The sequence below is a fragment of the Anas acuta genome, chromosome 21 (assembly GCF_963932015.1).
Source record: "Anas acuta chromosome 21, bAnaAcu1.1, whole genome shotgun sequence".
Taxonomy (NCBI): Eukaryota; Metazoa; Chordata; class Aves; order Anseriformes; family Anatidae; genus Anas; species Anas acuta.
In genome coordinates, this window is record NC_088999.1 from 6,569,451 (window position 1) to 6,587,932 (window position 18,482).

The following is an 18,482-nucleotide window of genomic DNA, read 5'->3' on the forward strand; positions in this document are numbered from 1 at the left end:
GCACATGGCAAAAATAATAATTGCACCCTCTAAATACAGCGAAACCAGTAACAGATCGAGCTGCTTGTTCGATGTTAATGTTACTTATGAGTGCATTCGCCATGAAATTATTGTTAATTATTCATTCCAGCTAATGTTCAGTTACTGTTGATGGCCTTAGAAATTGCAGAGCAGCCTGAGTCACGGCAGAACGCGACATATTACAGCAATAAACGAGATCATATTCTGCCATTTAATGTTATTGTTTAATCAATGGCTGGGGTGTTTTTCCTCTCCTTTATTTGCCTGTTTCACTCGGGTGTTTTTCTCTGGCTTTGCAGGAAGAGCCAGCAGCCCACAGCGGGCTCTCCCAGCCCAGCTCCTTGCCCCACGCTGCCTTGCCGAGCACATGCTCTTGTCCCACTCAGTCATCAAGAATTTATTATTTTTTTATAGAGACTGTGATTAGAGGGGGCTAAAGAAGCTGTCCACCTTGCTCAGTGCTGTGGCCCGCATCTGGGTCCTGGACACGAGGACGAGCCCCTTGCTGGCAGTGGGGACAATGTGTTTCAGGGGGTGACACGATCCTTGCTCCCCTCTCGGCACAAGATCTCCCATGCAGTTTTGTGCCCCAAAAGCAGGAAAACCACCAAATTGACTGTCATGTCGTAGAGACAGAAAGTTTTATTCACTGCAGGGATACACTCAGGATTGGCTATGCCAGCCCCAGCTGGGACAGGCTCAGGCTCAGCGCTCGGTGCTGGCTCCCAGCTGCCATGGAGCTGTCTGCCCCTCACCTTGCAGCGCCTGCTGGCTCTCAGAGAGCACCCACACGTCCTCCAGCACCTCCTTTTACCCTAAATTCATCAGAATAACGCAAAGCGCCTTGCCCCTAGGAGGGAAGAGGCTGACCCCAGCTCCATGGTGCACTCCCACGACCAGGACTTTGAAGGGTCCCACCTGGAGGAGCAGGGGCTGGGGCAGGCACGTGGCTATGGGCAGCCCTAGGGAGGAACCTGCTCCTGCTTGGGCTTGGGGACGGAGGCTGTGGGGACGGAGGCTGTGGGGATGGGGGCTGTGGGGATGGGGGCTGTGGGGATGGAAGTTGTGGAGATGGAGGTCGTGGGGACGGAGGCTGTGGGGATGGGGGCTGTGGGGATGGAGGCTGTGGGGATGGGGGCTGTGGGAATGGGGGCTGTGGGGATGGAGGTCGTGGGGACGGAGATTGTGGGGATGGGGGCTGTGGGGATGGAGGTCGTGGGAATGGGGGTGGTAGGGATGGAAATCGTGGAGATGGAGGTCGTAGAGATGGAGGTTGTGGGGATGGAAGCTGTGGGGATGGAGGTTTTGGGGATGGAGGTCGTGGGGATGGGGGCTGTGGGGTTGGAGGTTTTGGGGATGGAGGCTGTGGGGATGGAGGTTGTGGGGGGCTTGCAGTCCACCGGGGGGATACCCTGCCCCTCTGTGTCCTCAGGCTCAGCGCAGGACAGCACGCAGTCCCGGCTGTGCTGGCAGCTCTCCCCGCTGCGGGCCTGGAGGCACTCGCAGCACCTCTTGCCGATCAGGTAGGTGGCCTCGACCAGGCTGAGCGCGATGCAGATGCAGGTGGTGACCACCATGAAGATGGTGAAGATGTTCTTCTCGGTGGGCCGGGAGATGAAGCAGTCCACGGTGTTGGGGCACGGGGGCAGCTCGCACTTCACCACGGAGGGCAGGGTGTAGTTCCTGTACAAGCGGTAGAAGATGTAGAGGAAGATGATGTCCACGCCGGCCTTGAAGATGAGGCTGAGCAGGTAGGTCCACCACAGCCCACCCCGTTTCTTGCCAGGGTTGGGGTAGAGGCAGCGGTAGTCGCTCCCCGCGGCGGCCCGGCGCCTCTGCTGCTTGGCCTCGCGGTAGGCCACGTGCATGATGACCAGCAGGGAGGGACAGGTCACCAGGATGAGCTGCAGGGCCCACAGGCGGATGTGGGAGACGGGGAAGAAGTGGTCGAAGCAGACGTTGGTGCAGCCGGGCTGCCGCGTGTTGCAGTCGAAGTCCTTGTGGTCGTCGCTCCAGACGCGCTCAGCCGCCACCACGTAGACCAGCAGGCGGAAGATGAAGACGAGGGAGAGCCAGATGCGGCCGAAGGCCGTGGAGTACTTGTTGACCCCGCTGAGGAGCCCCTCGAATACCCCCCAGTTCATGGTCCCCTGGTCCTGTTAGCTAATCTAGGCAGAGAGAGGACACGGTGACAGCGGCTGTCCCTAAAAGCAGCAGGACGTCCCCATCTGAGCAGCTGTGTTCCCCAAGGCACCAAAACATGCACCAAGGCACCAAAATGTGCCCCAAGACACCGAAACGTGCCCAGCACTGACCTAAGGCTGAGGAATCCCCCTGCAGGGCTCCGTCCCCATCTGTAGGGACTCGGGGACCATGCAAAGTCCTTCAGCCACATCCCGCCATGGTCCATGCCCAGCTCAGCCCCCCCCTGTCCCATGCTATCCTCCCCATCTCTCGCCTGGCTGCCCAGCTATTTGTTTTATTTCTTTTTTCTTACGTTGCCGGGCTCGGCACAACAAACAGGAGCAGGCCAGGGCGTGACTCAGCCGGCAGCACCGCACCGCCACGTCGTCCTCTCCCATCGCTGGAATCTGACAGCTCCTCCGCTCCCCCCCGCCCCGCAGCACAGCACCAGCCCGGCACCAACCCTGCACTATCACCGAATTTCATCAGCTCAGATAATCTCAGTCCATAGGAGCCCCAGGACCCCGAACAGTTCGACCCTGGCATGCATCGACCCCGATAAACCCGCTGTGCACAGAGTGGGTCTCTGGCCAAGCAGGACTCCTGGGGCTGTTTGGCACCAAGTCTCCTTAAACAACTTCTCTATCAATAAAATAACAGGATTCACCCTTCTGGCAGTGCCACACGGATCCTGCTGCTCGGCACAGCCCGTGCCGCCCAATACCCGTGCTTGTGGGGCTGGCCCATAAGGTGGGGACCCCCCAACACGATCCCATGCACGTACCTGGAGCTCGCTGCCTCGATCCACGGGGTTGAACAGAGCCAGGGAGGCTCGGACTCAGGACTGGGGACTCAAAATCCAGCTTTCACCTTCCCCGTGCAAGCTCACGGCAGCAGCCCAGGGAGCGCCGGTCGCCCTGCGGCACATCGAGCTCAGCCGTGCGCACCCAGGGTGGGAGACCCCCCCCAGCCCCCCCTGCCTGCCAGGGATGGGGGCTGCTGCAGGGGGGGGCATCCCCCAGCCCCTGGGGCCGTCCCTTACCTGGGGATGTCCCAGCAGAGGCCAGGCCGCCGCTCGCTCGGTGCTCGCCCGCGGCAGGAGCGCATCGCCCGGTGCCGAGGTGCCGCGTGAGTCACCCTGGGGCTCCTGGGAGCGAGGAGGAGATTCCCGGGGGAAGGGACAGGCTTCGAGGCAGATCCCTGCGTGTCCCGTCAGGCCAAGCACTGCCCCGCTGCGTGGGACCCAATCCTGCACCACCACGGGGAAGGGCAGGGGCTCGGGGATGCCTGTCCCCAGCTGCCCTGGGGACACCAGGGTCCCCCAGACAGGTGGCAGCCATGGGTGTCACTTTCCCGTCCCCATCTTCCTCGCTTGGACCCCCAGGGGGTGACGTGGCCAAAGCCCCGGGAGCCAAACCCCACCCTTCGTAATCCCCTTTTACTCAGACTTTGCACCGTGCCAATGCTTTAATAAGAGCGTTTTTCCCTCCCTGCCTTCTGATGTGTAGGTGGCAGCTGATTATTTCGCTGGGAATTAATTAACCACCTTCTCCACGCTCCCTATACCTGTGCTGCAAGCCGGTGCAAGTCCTCTCCCCGTCACCCCCATCCCAGAGCCCAGGACCCCCCCAGGACGGGGACCCCCTCCCACAGGAGCCAATTTCTGAGGCCTGACCCCCCCCGGGGCACCGCGGGCGCAGGGATCGGGTGGGTGGGGGTCCGGGGAGCGGCTGCTGCTGCGTGGGGTGCGAGAGCTCACGTAGAGCCCGAGCCATCTGAGGAGCAAACACACGTTTCATTTGCAATTCCGCTGGGTTTTACAAAAAAATGAGAGAAACAAATCTAAACAGCTGTAAAGTAAATTACCACTGTTTGCCGATGGCTCCAGGGAAGAGTTCTGCAGTTTCAAATCAAACAAGCCCCTTTTTTTTCTTATTTTACTTTTTTTTTTTTTTTTTTAACCCGCCGGTGTAGTGGCTGTGATGGGAAGGGGGCTCCCAGCCCCCCTGGGAGTGGGATCCCAGGGCAGCCCCCTCGTCCCACAGCACCCAGCAGGGACCCTGTGCCCCAGGCTTGCAGGTATCCAAAGAGGTTCTCATGGCTTGCTGCTTTCTGGGTTAAAACCCTCTCTTTTGGGCAGTCACGGCCACGTCAGGTGGATGTCCTGTGCAAGCAGGGAAGGGATGGGACTGTTGCATCATCCCCGAACAGGACAGAAGGATGCCCATTAGGGATGGTGGCATCCCACAGCTGCCTCTCCCGCTTCAGTTTGCTGCAGATTTGTTTTTTAGGGCACGGAGCTGCCCCAGGCTGCACCCTCTGCTGGAGGAAAGCAGCTCGGGGCCGGGGAGGTGGCACGCCGACGGCAGCACTTCATCTTGCAGGAACGAGCCCCAGTTGTGCACTTTCACTACCGCATGAAATATTAACAACGCTTTGCATTTATATAGCGTCATTCATCCCGCAGCCACCCAGCGAGCTCCTGGCATGAATCACACGGCGGAGGGAGCCCTGCGAGGCGGTGGGTGCGCGGTTCTGCCCATCTTCCTGCCGCACACACCGAGGCACGGCGCTGTCCTCTGCCATAGGTGAGGCCGCCGGAGCTCCTTTCCCCCTGAGCAAGCAGCATCAGTGCTGCCAGCACAGTTTTGGGAGCTATTTTGCCTGGATTAGAAACGATATTCAAGGAAGGAAAAGCATTTGGTGATGGTGCTGTGAAGGGCAAGCACCTCCTGTTTGGCAAGGTCCCCGAACCCCAGGAACTCCACAGGGCACCCAGCAAAGGTGGGTCCTGAGCCCCCTTCTTCACTTTTACCCATCTGAAACCACCTGTGGTGATTGATTTATTTTATTTTATTTTTATTTTTTAAAGAAGCCAAGCTAGGGAAGTCTGGGGGGGATACAGCCCAAATACCTGCAGCCAGCAGCTGCTCCTGGGCGGGCTGGGGGCTGGCACAGAGCTGCTGCCCCCTCCCCGGTGCTGTGAGGATGGTGCAGGACACGGTGGGACACCAGGGAAACCCCTCAGCACACCAGCAGCTGGCCCGGCATTGACCAGAGGATTCCCAGAGCATGAAAAAGCAGGCAGAGTACCGGTGGGGAAAGGCTGTTTTCATCTTATTAAAGAGCCTCGTATTTAAACCGTCCTTCAGGTCTGCAGCACGAGATGATTGCAAAGGCTTTTACACACCAACTCAGCGGGAATCGCTTCTGCTTTCAGCGCTGGTGCACGCAGGTGCTTTTTAGTAGGGCAGAATCCCATTATTGATGCTGGATAAATCCAGCAAAACAGGCTGGGGGGGGAAATTATGGAGTGTAAGCGGCGCCGGGCTCCGAGCTCGTGGTGCTCTCCGGACCCTGGTGGCCATCCGTCAGCATGGTGGGGAGAGGCAGGTGGGGAGAAATGATGGAAAATGGGGACTTCCTGAGGAAACCCAGGTCCTGAGAGCAGAAAGGGGCATGGTCCCACACCAACCTGCGAGTGGGGTCGCTGGGTGCACGGGGTGGCCACCCTGCTGGCATCGCCCGATGCGTTTGTTATGCGAAGAAGGCGGCACCTTGTTTGCAGACAATTAAAAAAAAGCAAACAGATTAGCGAAAGGCAAACACGTGGAGCTGGCTGGATATTGCCTAAATCCCTGGGAAAGCCGGTGAGCATCCAGAGCTGGTGCAGCCGAATTGAGCGGCGAGGTGCTCTGTGCCTAGCCCAGCCCTGCTGCTGCTGCCCCCAGTGCTGCCCTGCAGGAGGCTTTCACCTACCCTGGGGCTCCCATGGGTGGTCAGGACCTCAGCTCGCTGCGTACACCTTAAGATCCTTGCAAAAAGCCCAGGGCCACCTGGGAACCCCAGTGGGAACCCCAAAGCAGTGGCAAGAGGGCTTCAGCCCCGTTTTAATGGATCCCAAAAGGCCCTGGAAGGTTCTCACCCAACGCGCTCCGCGCAGCGCTCCAGGGGCTGGGGAAGGAGGGAGCCCACGATTAAAGGGAATGGTGAGGAGGCGGCACTGCTAATGAGGCTGACGGCAATTAAAGACCTGGCTGGAGGAGCAGCGGGGTGAGGGCAGTGTGCTAATGAGGAGGGAGCTGCAGCACGAAGGCGCTGAGGTTCGGTAAGCAGAGGGTTTGCAGCAGCCCCGTTTCTGCTGCAGTTGTGCCCTGGCAACCTCTCCACGGCACGGCCTGGTTGCAGCCATCTCACACAGCCAGGCCCCCTTCGTCTGCTAATATCTATAAGCGTGTTTGGAGGGAGCAACCTCATCTCTAGTGAGAGCTTAATTAATCATGGAATCAAGCGGACTGGGTGAGGCGGTTTGCTACCGAGGAGATAAATTCGCACGGTCACTGGTGGCCGAGGATGGAAGCGAGGTCAGTGCTGCCCTAAATCACTGCAGCTGATGGAGAGGAGGGCGCGAGGCCAGCAGGGTGCTGAGGAATGCTGTCCTGTGGAAGCTTGCTGTGTGCTGGAAGCATGTCAGGGGCACAGAGGGGGATGCTGCTGGGGCACATCGCCCCTGCCAGGACAGATCTACGAGCTCCCAGTGTGTCCAGACAGGTCCCTGCAGTGATGGCAAGCGAAGCTCAGGGCCATGGGCAGTTATCGGATCCTAAAACTCAGGTAGAGAGGGGTCGGCATTCAGGGGTGCTTTCAAAACACGAATAACCCAGCCTTCAGACCCTGCTGGTTGTCACAAAGGGGCCGGGTTATTTTTGTATTGGGTTGTTTGGCAAAATAATCGTCGTGTGAGCAACATCTTTGCCCTTGCTGCTGCCCTTGGCAGCGTCCGAATGGCCAACCTGCGGGTCAAAGTCTTTATATCCTATTACCAGCCTCCTGAGTCATGCCTGTCCCCTGGCAAGTCGTATTATTTGGAAATGGCAGCTAAATGGGAAGGAGGTCGTGCTCCCAATACGGTGACGATAAGGCATGACAGCACTTTCCTGAGTGATTAAGCCCCAGGTGATGTTGGGGCTACAACACAAACGGCGGAAGGCTGCGAGGCTTTAATCACCCCGGGCACGCCATCGGATCCTCGCCATCCATCCTGCTGGGGTGAGCTTTTATTGCAAAACGGAAGCGATAGGAAAAAAAAATAATCAAACCCAACCTGTGCACCCACCGGTTAGTTATCCAGGCTGCAGGTGCTGCTTTTAATAACCACCCGGAGCAGCCCGTTGGCCCTCCAAGCTCTTTCTGCCATAAATAAGGGTTGGTGCCACCACGCAGCCGGCCGGGGCTGCGGCCAGACACTAGATGGCATTGGAAGAACGCGCCGTGCGGCGCCAGCACCTTCCCCGGCTTCCCCTGGAACAATCTGGCAAAGCAGAGCAGAAAACTCAGGATGACAGAGCAGAAAATGTCTGTGCCTGGGCGAGGACGCGAGCTCACCTTCAGCCCTCGCTCCAACCTTGCGCTGCTGCCCCGGGGGGAGCGCGGCGGCCGGGCAGTGCTGCAGGAGCTCACGGCGCGTGGCCTCCGAGCTGAGCTCACGCAGAGCTTGGCGTGGGGTTATTTATTCTCCGAGGAGCTGCAGGCTGGACCTTGCACAGCCGCTCACGGCTCCCTGCGGCTCAGCTGCCCCTGGCCGCAGCAGGAGCGCTGCAGCTGCCTGTCCTGGGGGAGTTTTGCCCCTGACATCTGTGCTCCAGGAGCACCGCAGCACCAAGTCAGGTCTGGCTCGCCCTGGGAGCCTCCTTTCACCTCCCAAATTTGTGCTGCAGGAAGGTGAAGGGCTGGTGCTGGCTTTGGAGGAGGCTTTCTGGAAGCAGCTGCTCTTGGTTCACATAAACCCAGGTGCCCTGCCCGAGCCATGGTGAGGAGGAGCGGGGCGTTAAAGCAAGCTCAAAGCCCAAAGCTGCTGGGGGACGCATCCGATGCAGGGTCTCAGGGCACTGGTAACCCCAGAAGAGCAGATCCCGGCTGCCACATGCCATCCTGCTGGCCCCAAAGGGTTGCTCATGGGATGATTTGCCTTGAAATGCCCCCACCAGTGCATCCCAGTGCTCCCATCCCCATGCCAGCATTTCGCCACAGGGCAGTGCTTGCAGCCACCCCGCTATTTTATTCCAGCTGTTTCTCCCCTGCCCTAATCAATGTCCCCTCCCCAGCAGCCCACCAACCTCCAGGTGCCCCCCGTGCCTCCTTCTCCCCCTCGCCTGGCTGTTTTTTGAGCACATCACCATTTATTCATCTCGCTGCAGCATCCCCGAGGCCACCGCAGGAGGGGCCCCTCCTGGGAACAGCCTGGGGAAATGCTGAACGTCCCAGCACCAAAAAGCCAGCTGGCAGCAGTACCCCATGAGCTGACATCGCCAGCCGGAGCTGGAGCCTGCCTAAAAGCACCAGGATGAGCCAGGATCGTTCCTCTTCCAACTGCTCCCCATCACCTGTCAGCCTCCTCCCGCACCGAGCGATCACAGGGACGGCGTCTCCTCTCCTACACTCCCCCAAATCAACTCCCGAATCCCCGCTGAGCCGAGCTGACTTTTGCATTTTGTCTCCTAAATTATGCATCGTGCAGGAAGTCAAACAGCCACAATATGGCTCTTGATTGCAGCTCGCTCTCTTCCAGCCAGCCCCGTGCTCGCAGCCCGCGTCTCCCCTCCGCGGTGTCAGCAGGCAGATGGCACGGCACCGCTCGCAGCCCCCCGCTGCCTTCAGATCCCCCAAAAAGCCCCCCCAGCCTTCTGGAAACGTGGCTGCTTCAAAGCAGCATGGCCAGGCTTCACCTTGCTCTGCTCGCACAGGTGAGAGGTGCTGGGGAGCGTTGCAGTTCTTCCAAAGGCTAAAAGCTTGCTCGCACCCTAGGAAAAACACCAGACCAAAAATCCCTCTCAGCCTGCTTGGCTTGCTCGTGCTGCTCCCGGGCCCTCTGGGCAACAAATTGATGAACTGAACTCTGAAAAGGGCCCAGACTTGGCTTGCGGCAAGAGACTTTGCATCGTTGTGTCTGAAAATGTCAGCACTTTAATTAGCCGCCATCTGAAGCTGGAGCGGCTTTGCCTGGCAAATCGGCGAGCAAACTGGTTTGCCCCTTTCCGATTTTAGTTCGGGCTCAGAAATTTGTCCAAGCTGACCTTTTGCCTCTGAGACCCTCCCCAAACTCCCATCCCATATTGGCATTTCCTAAAAACAGGAGAAAACCTGCAGCGCTCATTCCCTAGCCTGGCATTTCTGGGGAACGTTTACGCATTTTCACTCCGGTAAATGCCCTTTGGAGGGGTCTTGAGTGTCTGCCTCCTCCCCTGCCTGCTCCCACTCTCTTCCCAACATTTCAGGCCCCTTCCCCTTGCTCCCTTGCCTTTTCTGGCACTTGTTGGCTCTTCCAAACCCCGTGGCTGTAGGTTTTGCCTTTCATCTCCTTCGGACACCACTGCCAGGTCACCTTCATGTAAAGGGAAAAGGCACAGCCGAAGTTCTCCCAGATTGAGGTGTTTCCTGCTCACAGGTTTTTAGTGCACCCGTTAAATCTCCTGCCTTAACCACCCTTTATATTTCGGATTTTTTTTCTGTATCTGTAAGGCTGCCAGAGCCATAACTTCCACTCCAGGATAATTTCTTGCTCTGAAGGATGCAGTGAATTTCTCCACAATTTGCTGGCCGTCGGAGCACGCTCTCCAGGTGGGTTCTGCTGGGCAAGTATTGGATTGCCGCGGCTGGAGATGAAGCTTCGAGCCTCCTTATGCTGTGTGTGTGGCAAATTAATGAAAGCAAAGGCAGAAAAGCACCTGAAAAAAAAAACACACAGGGAAGTCAGAGGCCACGGCACCCCGATGCGGCTGCTGGCTTTGGAAAATCTCGATGCTAGGGCACTACAATGCCTCGCAGGGCCCCAGTAATCCAGGATGTCTGTGAGCAGAAGCCACCAGAAGCCACTCAGCCCTTCCAAGGATGCTCTTAAAGCTGAGTTTAATGAGAGAAATGCCACCAGGATGGTCTGCAGATGTGAGCAGTGATGGTTGTGCTGTGCCTCGCTCCTGGAGGACTCGCACCACCAGAGCCAGGACGTCCAGCACCGTCTGCTCCGCCAGCCCTGCCGCCCTGCCTCCTGCTGCCCAGCAGCCTGGAGAAGGGTTCAAAGCAGATACGGAGCCAGCAGCTCCAAGCCATCCCTAATTACTGATCTAATTACCGCCTGCACACGGAGTAGCTCAGCCCTCGCAGCGTTCTCGGTGACTGCCATCACAAAGAGCCACGCGGCTGGGGGCTGCAATGTGCTCGGGGATGTTGGCTTTGTGATTTGGGGCAGTGCCTCCTGCGAGAGCGGCAGGCTGAGCACCACCACCCAGCACCACGCCGTCCAGAGCCCTCCCAAAACGGCAGAGCAGCAGCCGGTCCCCAAAAAGCCGGAGTACCAAGCGCCGCGTTCCTCGCAGCCTCGCAACTCCTCGAGGCTTGGAGGAAGAAGAGCGGGATCAAAGCATCCTCCCCGCCTCCCCGCTCATTGACGGAGAGCCCGGAGCCTTGGCCTCGCCGTGCCCTGGGCTTTGGTGGAGTGCGACACTCATCGGCAGGCAATTACGGCTGGAAGAAAGCGGGGGCAGCTCGCGAGCCGGCCGCCTTTCATCTGCACCCCACCGGCCGCCGCCTGCCGCTCGCTATTCTTATCCCTCCGGATCAAGGCGAAGCCTTTCCTCCGCCTGCCCTTGATGCCGGCGGCCCCGGCGTCGCGCGGGCATGGTGGTGCAGCTGCGGGGCACGACCCCGCCGTGGTGGATTTCAGGCTTGGGGAGCCTGGAATTGTACGGGCAGGTGTGGAGTCGTGGCAGGTCTCGCATGCCGAGGAGGATCAGCCTTGGCTCACGCTTGGTGTGGGAATCACAAATCCCCTCGGATGGCCACAGGCAGTGGAGATGTGTCTGTGTTGGCACCGGAGGTTGTGCTCTAGGAAGAGGGGTTCTGGGAGGAAATTTTGGTCACCGGGGTTTAAAAATCCCCCCAGTTTGTTCTCCTGAGAGAGACTGAGTCCCTTTAGTCCTCGGGCAACTCTGCCCCAGACTCCAGTCCTTGTGAGAGAAGCGAGACCCCGTGGGTTACGGTGCCACGATGTCCCCCGGGGCTGCCGCCTGCCGTCCTTCGGTACCGACAAAGCCGAGCGAGCAGAGCTGGGACCCACGAAAGCCTGGGAGCGACCAACCTCACCTGGTGGTGCTCATTCCTCCTGTCTGCGACCAGAAGGCTCCGTCTCAGGCTTGGCTCTCTCCAGTCCTTACAAACCTGCAGGAATTAACCAGATCCCAGCACCGCACAAACTCAACATGACCACCGCTAATTTCGGGGAGGAGGAAGAACCGGGCGGGCGCAGCCAATTCCCACCGTGTCAGTGGGTGCAGGACCCATCCGCTGGCAGGATCCATCCCAGAAGCAGCCCCAAAGGTTCCTGCAGAGGATGCGCTGTGTTTGGGGAGCCGGCACCGATCTCTCCCTGGCACCAGGGACTGCGTGCTCCATCCTCTCACTCACCTCTTTCCCTTTAGGGTTTTAGAGCTTGTGGACACCCAGCTCATGGCATGCTGGGGATGCTTCAGCCTCTGGGGGAGATGCTGAAGGGAAACGTGCCCGTGGAGAGCAGGGTGGCTCGCTGCCCTGTCTCGCTGCAATCAGTGCAGCCTTGGACACTTAACCTGCTTCCACCTCTCCTGCGCACAAATACAGTTGTTGAAATTCTTCCATTTCCATGACATTTGAGAAAAAAAAAATAAAATCTGCCTCGCCTCATTGGAAGGTTCCCTTACTCTACATTACGTTAGGGGGAAATTAAAGCAAAGGCTATTTTTCACCTATGACATTGGGAAATAAAGGTCGCTGGGCCCCCGCCGCACACAGCCCGGAGAGGGGGGCAATGCTGAACTGGAGCTGGTGGACTGCTGAGAAAAGGATGACAGCCCAATTTAGGCATCACTCTGTATTTTTGCTGGAAAAAGTCAGGCGTGCAATGGCCTCCCCACATAGTGGCCTCCATCGGAGCCTGCTGCTCTCAGCATTTTGGTTTCTTCCGTCTGTAAAACCGCAGTTAATGTGGTTTTCAGTGTAGAAAAAATGTGGTTTTCACCGTGGGATGGCAGGAGCAGGGGACCTGGGCACGTGCAGGATGGTGCCACCGCCACCTCCCGACGTCCCCGGCTGCGCAGCGCAGGGCTGGACGCCTGGCACGGCCCCAGCAGCCTGCTCCTTTTCTTTTCCTGGCTATTTTTATCCTCCTCCCAGTGACAGATTGAGGGCTTCAAGAACAGCCCCGTGAACTCTCTCCTGCTTCCCCGCCATGGAAATTACTGCACAGCGGTTCAAAATGGGAGAGCAATTTGCAAAACAAATAAGTCTCCGATTAGCTAACAAGCGGCAGGCTGACCTTACAGGGACCCTTTCATTAGGAGACACTTATTCCCTGATACTTCTCCATAGAGCACCGATTAACTGCGCTGGGATGGAGGGAGCTACTTCACACTGTTTTAATGAATTAAATATACGCCCCTATTTGGCTCTTAATGTTAAAAAATATTAAGTACGGTAATTGTCACAATCCCGAAGCCAGTCAGCTCTCCACCCAGCAGTTCATCTCTGCTTCCCCCTTCCCACCACAAAGTTTAATCTCTTAATGTGCTGCTCGTGTCACAGCGCTTCCCTCCGTTAATGCCAGCCCATTAAAACGCACGGCTCTGTCCAGCTGGGTGAAAGAGGACGGCTGCAGCGGAGCAAAGGAGAGGCGCAGATGATCACAAGTTGTCCGGGAGCTCGGCAGCTCTCTGGCTCCGGTTTGCTGAGAGCAACGCAGGACACGGGGCTGTGCTCCAGGTCCTGCCCCAGCCCTTAGCTGGTGCTGGGGCTTTTTCTTCTCCTCCCTTGCGTTTCCTCTTCCTTCTGAGTCTGGGAACAAGGAAAGTGAGAGCTGTGCCTCCACCATGAGGAAGGAACCTGCTGGAGCTTGGCCAGCCCCTGCTCCTGCCCAGGGCGATGCTGCTGGAGCCGGGTGCCCAGCCCTCCTCGGCTGTCTGGGAGCTCAACCCCTCCCTGCAGCTCAAAGCAGTGGGAAAAGCAAATAGGGAAACACTAACGAGGAAATGATGGTTAAGACCTCAGGAATGGCCACCCAGATGTCACAGGGCTCCATCCCGAAGCTCTCCCCACTGCCCCCGGGGCCGCGAACCTCACGCGTTACGTTGGTGTGGCTCCGGCTGGCGCGTAATTTAATTACTGCGTGCTTAAGAGATTAAATCCGCGATTAAAAGAATTTATATGGATTAGCCCAGGATGATTTTAAATCACTGCCAGCTCACGGCAAAGCGCACCAGAGATCCGCAGCAAAAGCGGCGGCGATGCGAAGGGCTCGGCGGTGGCTTTAGCCCCGATCTGTGTGCCAGGGAAGGGAGCGGGGTCAGTGCTGCAAATCCTGCCCAGATCACAGCCCCTCTGCAGAAGAAGGGGACGAGGGGTCGGTGCTGTCCTTTTTCAAACACCACAGCAGCTGCCTGCAGGCAGCATGGGGCTGCTGGTACCAAGGAGCAGGAATTTGGCCACGCACGGGGAGCCCCAAACTGCCCACCCCAGTGAAAGCTGGGGCTGAAGGAGCCAAGGCATGGCCACAATGACAGCAGTGGTTTTACCTCCCCTGTCTGCTCTTCTCCATCCATCCATCACTTGATCGCACACATCACTGTGTACCAGCAGTCCCCTCTGGAGTCTCCAGGCATGAATTTCAGTCCGTTGGTTAAGCCCGCCTGTTATTTTTCTTAAGTCACTTACTGGATGCCCCTTTATGGGGGAAAGAAAGGAGCTGGATGGGAGGAAAAGGGAAGCGTGCAAACTTGGAATATTTATGAAATAAACTGGTTTAAATCAAATTCACAAGTCTTCGGCTAAAGCTGTGTTCCAGAAAGCGTTATTGTTTCCCTCTCGGGGGTGAGAAGGAGAATGCGAAATTCATTTTCCTGAGCTGCGAGGGGAAGCAAAGATCAAGGGCAGCATTTCATCAAACCGCCTCTTCCAAAAGGGCCATTTTCAACCCCCCAGCCCTTTCCCAGAGCAGCCACCTCACTCGGCCATCCCTGGGCGTGGGGGGACCCGTGTGGCTCCAGGGCGCGCCCAGCCAAGTGGCTCCAGTGAATATCCTGCAGCATTTTTAAAATATTCTGGCTTTCTAAAGAGCGACCACGTATTTGCTGTCTTGCCCACCACCACAGAGCTGCTGCTGCTGCGCGGGGCCGGTGCCGGTGCCGCTGTTTGCAGGATTGCGGCGCGGGCCCCGTGCAATCTGTTTGATTTGAAATATTAGCGAAGAGATTAAAAACAGTGCTCATGATTTTGTAATGCATATGGTAATTAAAGTGTTACATTGCAATTATGATGTAATTAAACTGTGGGATGCTCTTCAAGATGCAATTGCCACTCATTTGCATAACTGACGGATTTGCTTATTATCACCCTTTTAATATATGTATTAAAAAGAGCATCAAGAGCGCTGGCTAAGGAGGCTTGCGGCAGCTCTACCCAGCACCCAGCCTTCCCCACGTGCCGTGCTTGTTCACCCTTTTAAGGCTGTTTTCTGGGGGTCCCAGCCTGGAAACCCCAGCCCCCAACCAGCTCTGACCTTTCCAGGCAATTAATCTGAATTCCTGCATCCTGCTCTCCCCACCAGCTGCACACATCTGTCACGGAGCAGCGCCAGGAGCCGTGCCCTACGTGCAGCAATTATCCTCAGCCGTGCCAAGACCTTTCTGGTTCAGCAAATTACTACAGGTACTGAAAAAAAAACAACACTTTATGATACAAGGCTGATTTTTGCCCTTTTCAACTCGCCAAAACTTCCTCGGAGGAGCTAAAACAAAAGCACGCTCAGCACTGGGCTGCCCGTTCCTTCTCGTCCCCATCGGCTGGCACAACGCAGGGCATGGACGTGGGAACATGCTGGGGGAACGGCTCAGGAACAGAAATCTTAACTGAAAGCCAAAGCCTCTGCCTGGACTTTGCTTTTATCCGGACAAGGCCAGGCCTTAAAACACCTCTGACAGCTGGTAATGCCTCAATCTGACTCACTGAAGAGCGCACAAGAAAAGGAGAAAGGACTTTTCAAATGGCTCCTTTTATCTGCTGTTTTAACCCGCACCGAGAAACATGAGATTTCTGAAAACGTGATGTCTGGTGTGCTGCAGAAATAGATCTATCAGGAAAATAACGGCGCTGCTTTGAGAGGACCGGGGGCTCAGCTCTGCACGGAGCAGTCTTTCATCCCCTGCCTGGCAAGACCCCGGAGAACATTCCCGGGCTGAGCGCTTCATGGCACGGCTGGGCACAGGGCACGGTGCAGGGATGGCACACGCAGGCAGGGCATGGAGCAGCTCACACCCTCAAATTTTGGGGAGACACATCGCTGTGAGAGGGTGAGCTGCCAGGGCTGCTGCTCAAAATGCTCCGCATTGTCTTAAAAACACACTTGCCTTTGCGTAATTGCCTTTCCAAACTAGCTTCGCTTTCATGACGGATGCTGTTAGCCTGCTCTGAGGAAGAAGAGCATTGGCTTGGGCAGATAACAGGGCTCAGCTCTGAGCACGCCTGTGTGGCTGCAGCCAGCACCAGGACTCCCGGGTGCCCAGCACCTTTCTCAGCAGAAAACGCTCGTCGGTGGAAACGGGACGCGTTGTGCCGCGTGCGCTGCTGGAACTCCAGCTGGGCGGCCTGGGGGCATCTCAGCAGCAGGTAAATCATATAAAACAGGCACAAAACTGACGAGCTATGAGAAGTTTAATTTCACCTCTGCTTTTTGCTCCCACCTAAGAAGAGCCAGCCTGAAGGATCACGGGGTGACCCCAGGCTGGGAGGCGCTGCGAGGAGCAGGCCCGGGGCACTGGCGGCTCAGGCGCACGGGGACACTCATTAAATCTTCAAGGGAATAGGATAACTGCAGGCCTAACTCACTGAAGATTTAATACAGCTGAAGCTTAATTTCGGTTATATAAGGACTTGTCAAAGTTAGGAGCATAAGTGAAAAGATTTAGGTGCATGGCTCCTGGCTTCTTCTTTTTCTTTGCCTTAAGATGGAGGTGGGCACGCAGCAGCAGGGGTAGCCGTGGGGCACTTTCCCTCCGCCCCGCAGCCCCTTTCCCTCTGTACGTTGGCTTAGTTAGGAAACCGTGGAAGCTCGGTAATTAAAATTGATGTCATGTTCACCAGAGTCCAATTCCGCATCGAGCTCCTGTTGTTCCCTCTCCACGAGAGCAGGCCTGCCATATTTAGCCAACTTTTAAACTCATTAGCAAAAGCAGATGCTTAGATCCACAGTCCCTAATGACTGTAAATGGGAGAATTAGTTTATTGATTGATGGCCTAATTGTTGCCACCACGGCCACGAGCGAGAGCTCGGAGCCCGGGTGCACTGTGCCGCAGGACACCTGGCCTGCCGGAGGGGACAGGGACAAAGAAAATGCCCCCGAGGCTCTGAGCCAGGCAGGACGGGCATCCAGCAAGCACCTGGGAGGTGACCCACATGCAGATTTCCAAATTATTCCAGCGTTTGAACAGTCAGGCAAAAGTTAATTAAATTACACTTTGCACAACAGAGGTCGGAGCCTTCGAATGCATCTCGATGCGTAACCTTTAGTGGGGTGCGTTGACTCGCCCCTGCTCTCTGCATGGTAATGAAGAGGCTGCTGGGGCCTGTAAACAACAGCAAATGCTGCTGTTCCTCCCCTCCCCTCTTCCTCCTTCATTTGTCCATGAACATTTAAATAAACAGGAGGAGGGGAAGGTCAGATGCTCGGTCTCTGTGCAGCCCTGCATCTGCTGAGAGTGGTGCTGGGGTGACCTCTCTCCATGAAGGTGCTGCTGATGCCTCCTGCTTCCCCTAAAAGCGCAGAGCAAAGCTACGGGGTGATGCCCGACACCTCCTGGGGCCACAGCTCTCTGCCCCACGGGACAGCCCACGCATGGCCAGCGGTGTCCAGCTCCCACGGGAAGGTAAGAGGAGCTGTGCTGAGGAGGCTGCCTGCCTGATTAAACCCGTCCCTTTTAATGAAAGCACCTAAAAACGGGCTCTGGTCCAGAAAGGCACCAAAAAAAAAAAAAAACAAACAACCCAAAACCTGAAATGAAGCAGTCTTGAGCATGTGCCCAAATGGTTTATTGAGCAGGGACAGGTTTAATCATGGGCTTTGCTTGGGCTTTCTGGTAGCGTGCCGGCAGCCAGCCACAGGCTCCCAGGTGGCTTTCACCCAGGTTTCTGCACACCCAGAGCTGCCGAGCCCCCAAGAGCCGAATTCCCACTGGTCATTGCCTTGGGATGCTGCTTGGCCACCAAGATGCAGTGCTAACAGGAGCTGGGTTTGGCTGGAGCCTTACTGGAAACGGGGCTGAGCGCACCCAGGCATGAGCTCAGCTCCTTGCCCTGCTGGGGCTGCCGCACCATGAACCCCAGCCCCGAGACGTGACATGGTGCCCAGCCAGGAGGCTTGGGGAAGGAAAGCAGCAGGGAAAAAAGCTTTAAGAATATGGCTGATGTTTTTCCATCACCTAAAAATCAACAGAAAAAAAAAAACCCAAACCCGCAAACAAACCAACAAACAGATTTGCGAGAGGATTTAGGAGGCATCAAGTTGCCTGGATACCGGATCCTGTAAGTACCCAAAAAGTAATTATAAAGCAAGAAATCTGTCTCAGCTAAGCAGGTGGATGGGAAATTGGAAATCCATTTGTGAGAGGCGTTCTGCTTTCTAACAAGACGGGTCGCAGCTCCCCTGTGCTCTGAGCAGCCCCACGCCTGCACTCTGCAGGCAACGCGGTCCCACCGGCACCCTTGGCACCGGGCAGCTCCCCGTGCTCATTGTGATGCTCCTCTCCCAGCAAGAGAAAAATATGTCACCTCTACAGGATTTCAGGGTGCTTTTAATAGAAAGGCCCCAAACACTGACATAAGAGTGAATAAATCTACACGCACAGCCGAAGCACAGGGGGATCAGTCCCTTTCCCGCAAGGACACTCGGGTTCAAGGGAGCATCGCTTTTACAGACCAATTTCCGCACTCTGCCACAAACATTTCCATTTTAATAATCTCCAAAGTAATAATTTCTCAAATCCCATTTGCTTCTTAGTGCTCGTTCCCACTTTTTGCATTTCACTCAATAAAACGTAACTGCTCCATTTCCCTTTGCTTTCCTGCCACCTCTCGTCTCTCCCACCTTTCAGCCCCAGCTCCCCCCGATGCCGCGGTCTCTGCTCAAGGACAGGGCTCTTTTCCCAGCCCAGCCCTCTTCTAGATGCCCCTTAATGCAATCGTTTACATCCTTAATGCCAGG

At 56.6% G+C, this 18,482-nt stretch overlaps 1 protein-coding gene across 4 annotated transcripts in view; it reads right to left on the bottom strand.

Annotated features, from left to right (window-relative positions):
* Positions 1-638: 638 nt before the first annotated feature.
* Positions 639-18,482, bottom strand: part of LOC137842910 (gap junction beta-5 protein-like) — a 165,453-nt gene continuing 147,609 nt past the window's right edge. For all 4 annotated transcript variants that reach the window (XM_068657566.1, XM_068657567.1, XM_068657570.1 and 1 more), the window contains 3 exons: positions 3,248-9,929; positions 2,990-3,122; positions 639-2,189 (listed from right to left, as the gene is read on the bottom strand). In XM_068657566.1, the coding sequence (XP_068513667.1) occupies positions 984-2,165 (1,182 nt within the window). In that variant the 5' untranslated portion in view covers positions 2,166-2,189; positions 2,990-3,122; positions 3,248-9,929 and the 3' untranslated portion in view covers positions 639-983. The remainder of the gene's footprint in view (positions 2,190-2,989; positions 3,123-3,247; positions 9,930-18,482) is intronic.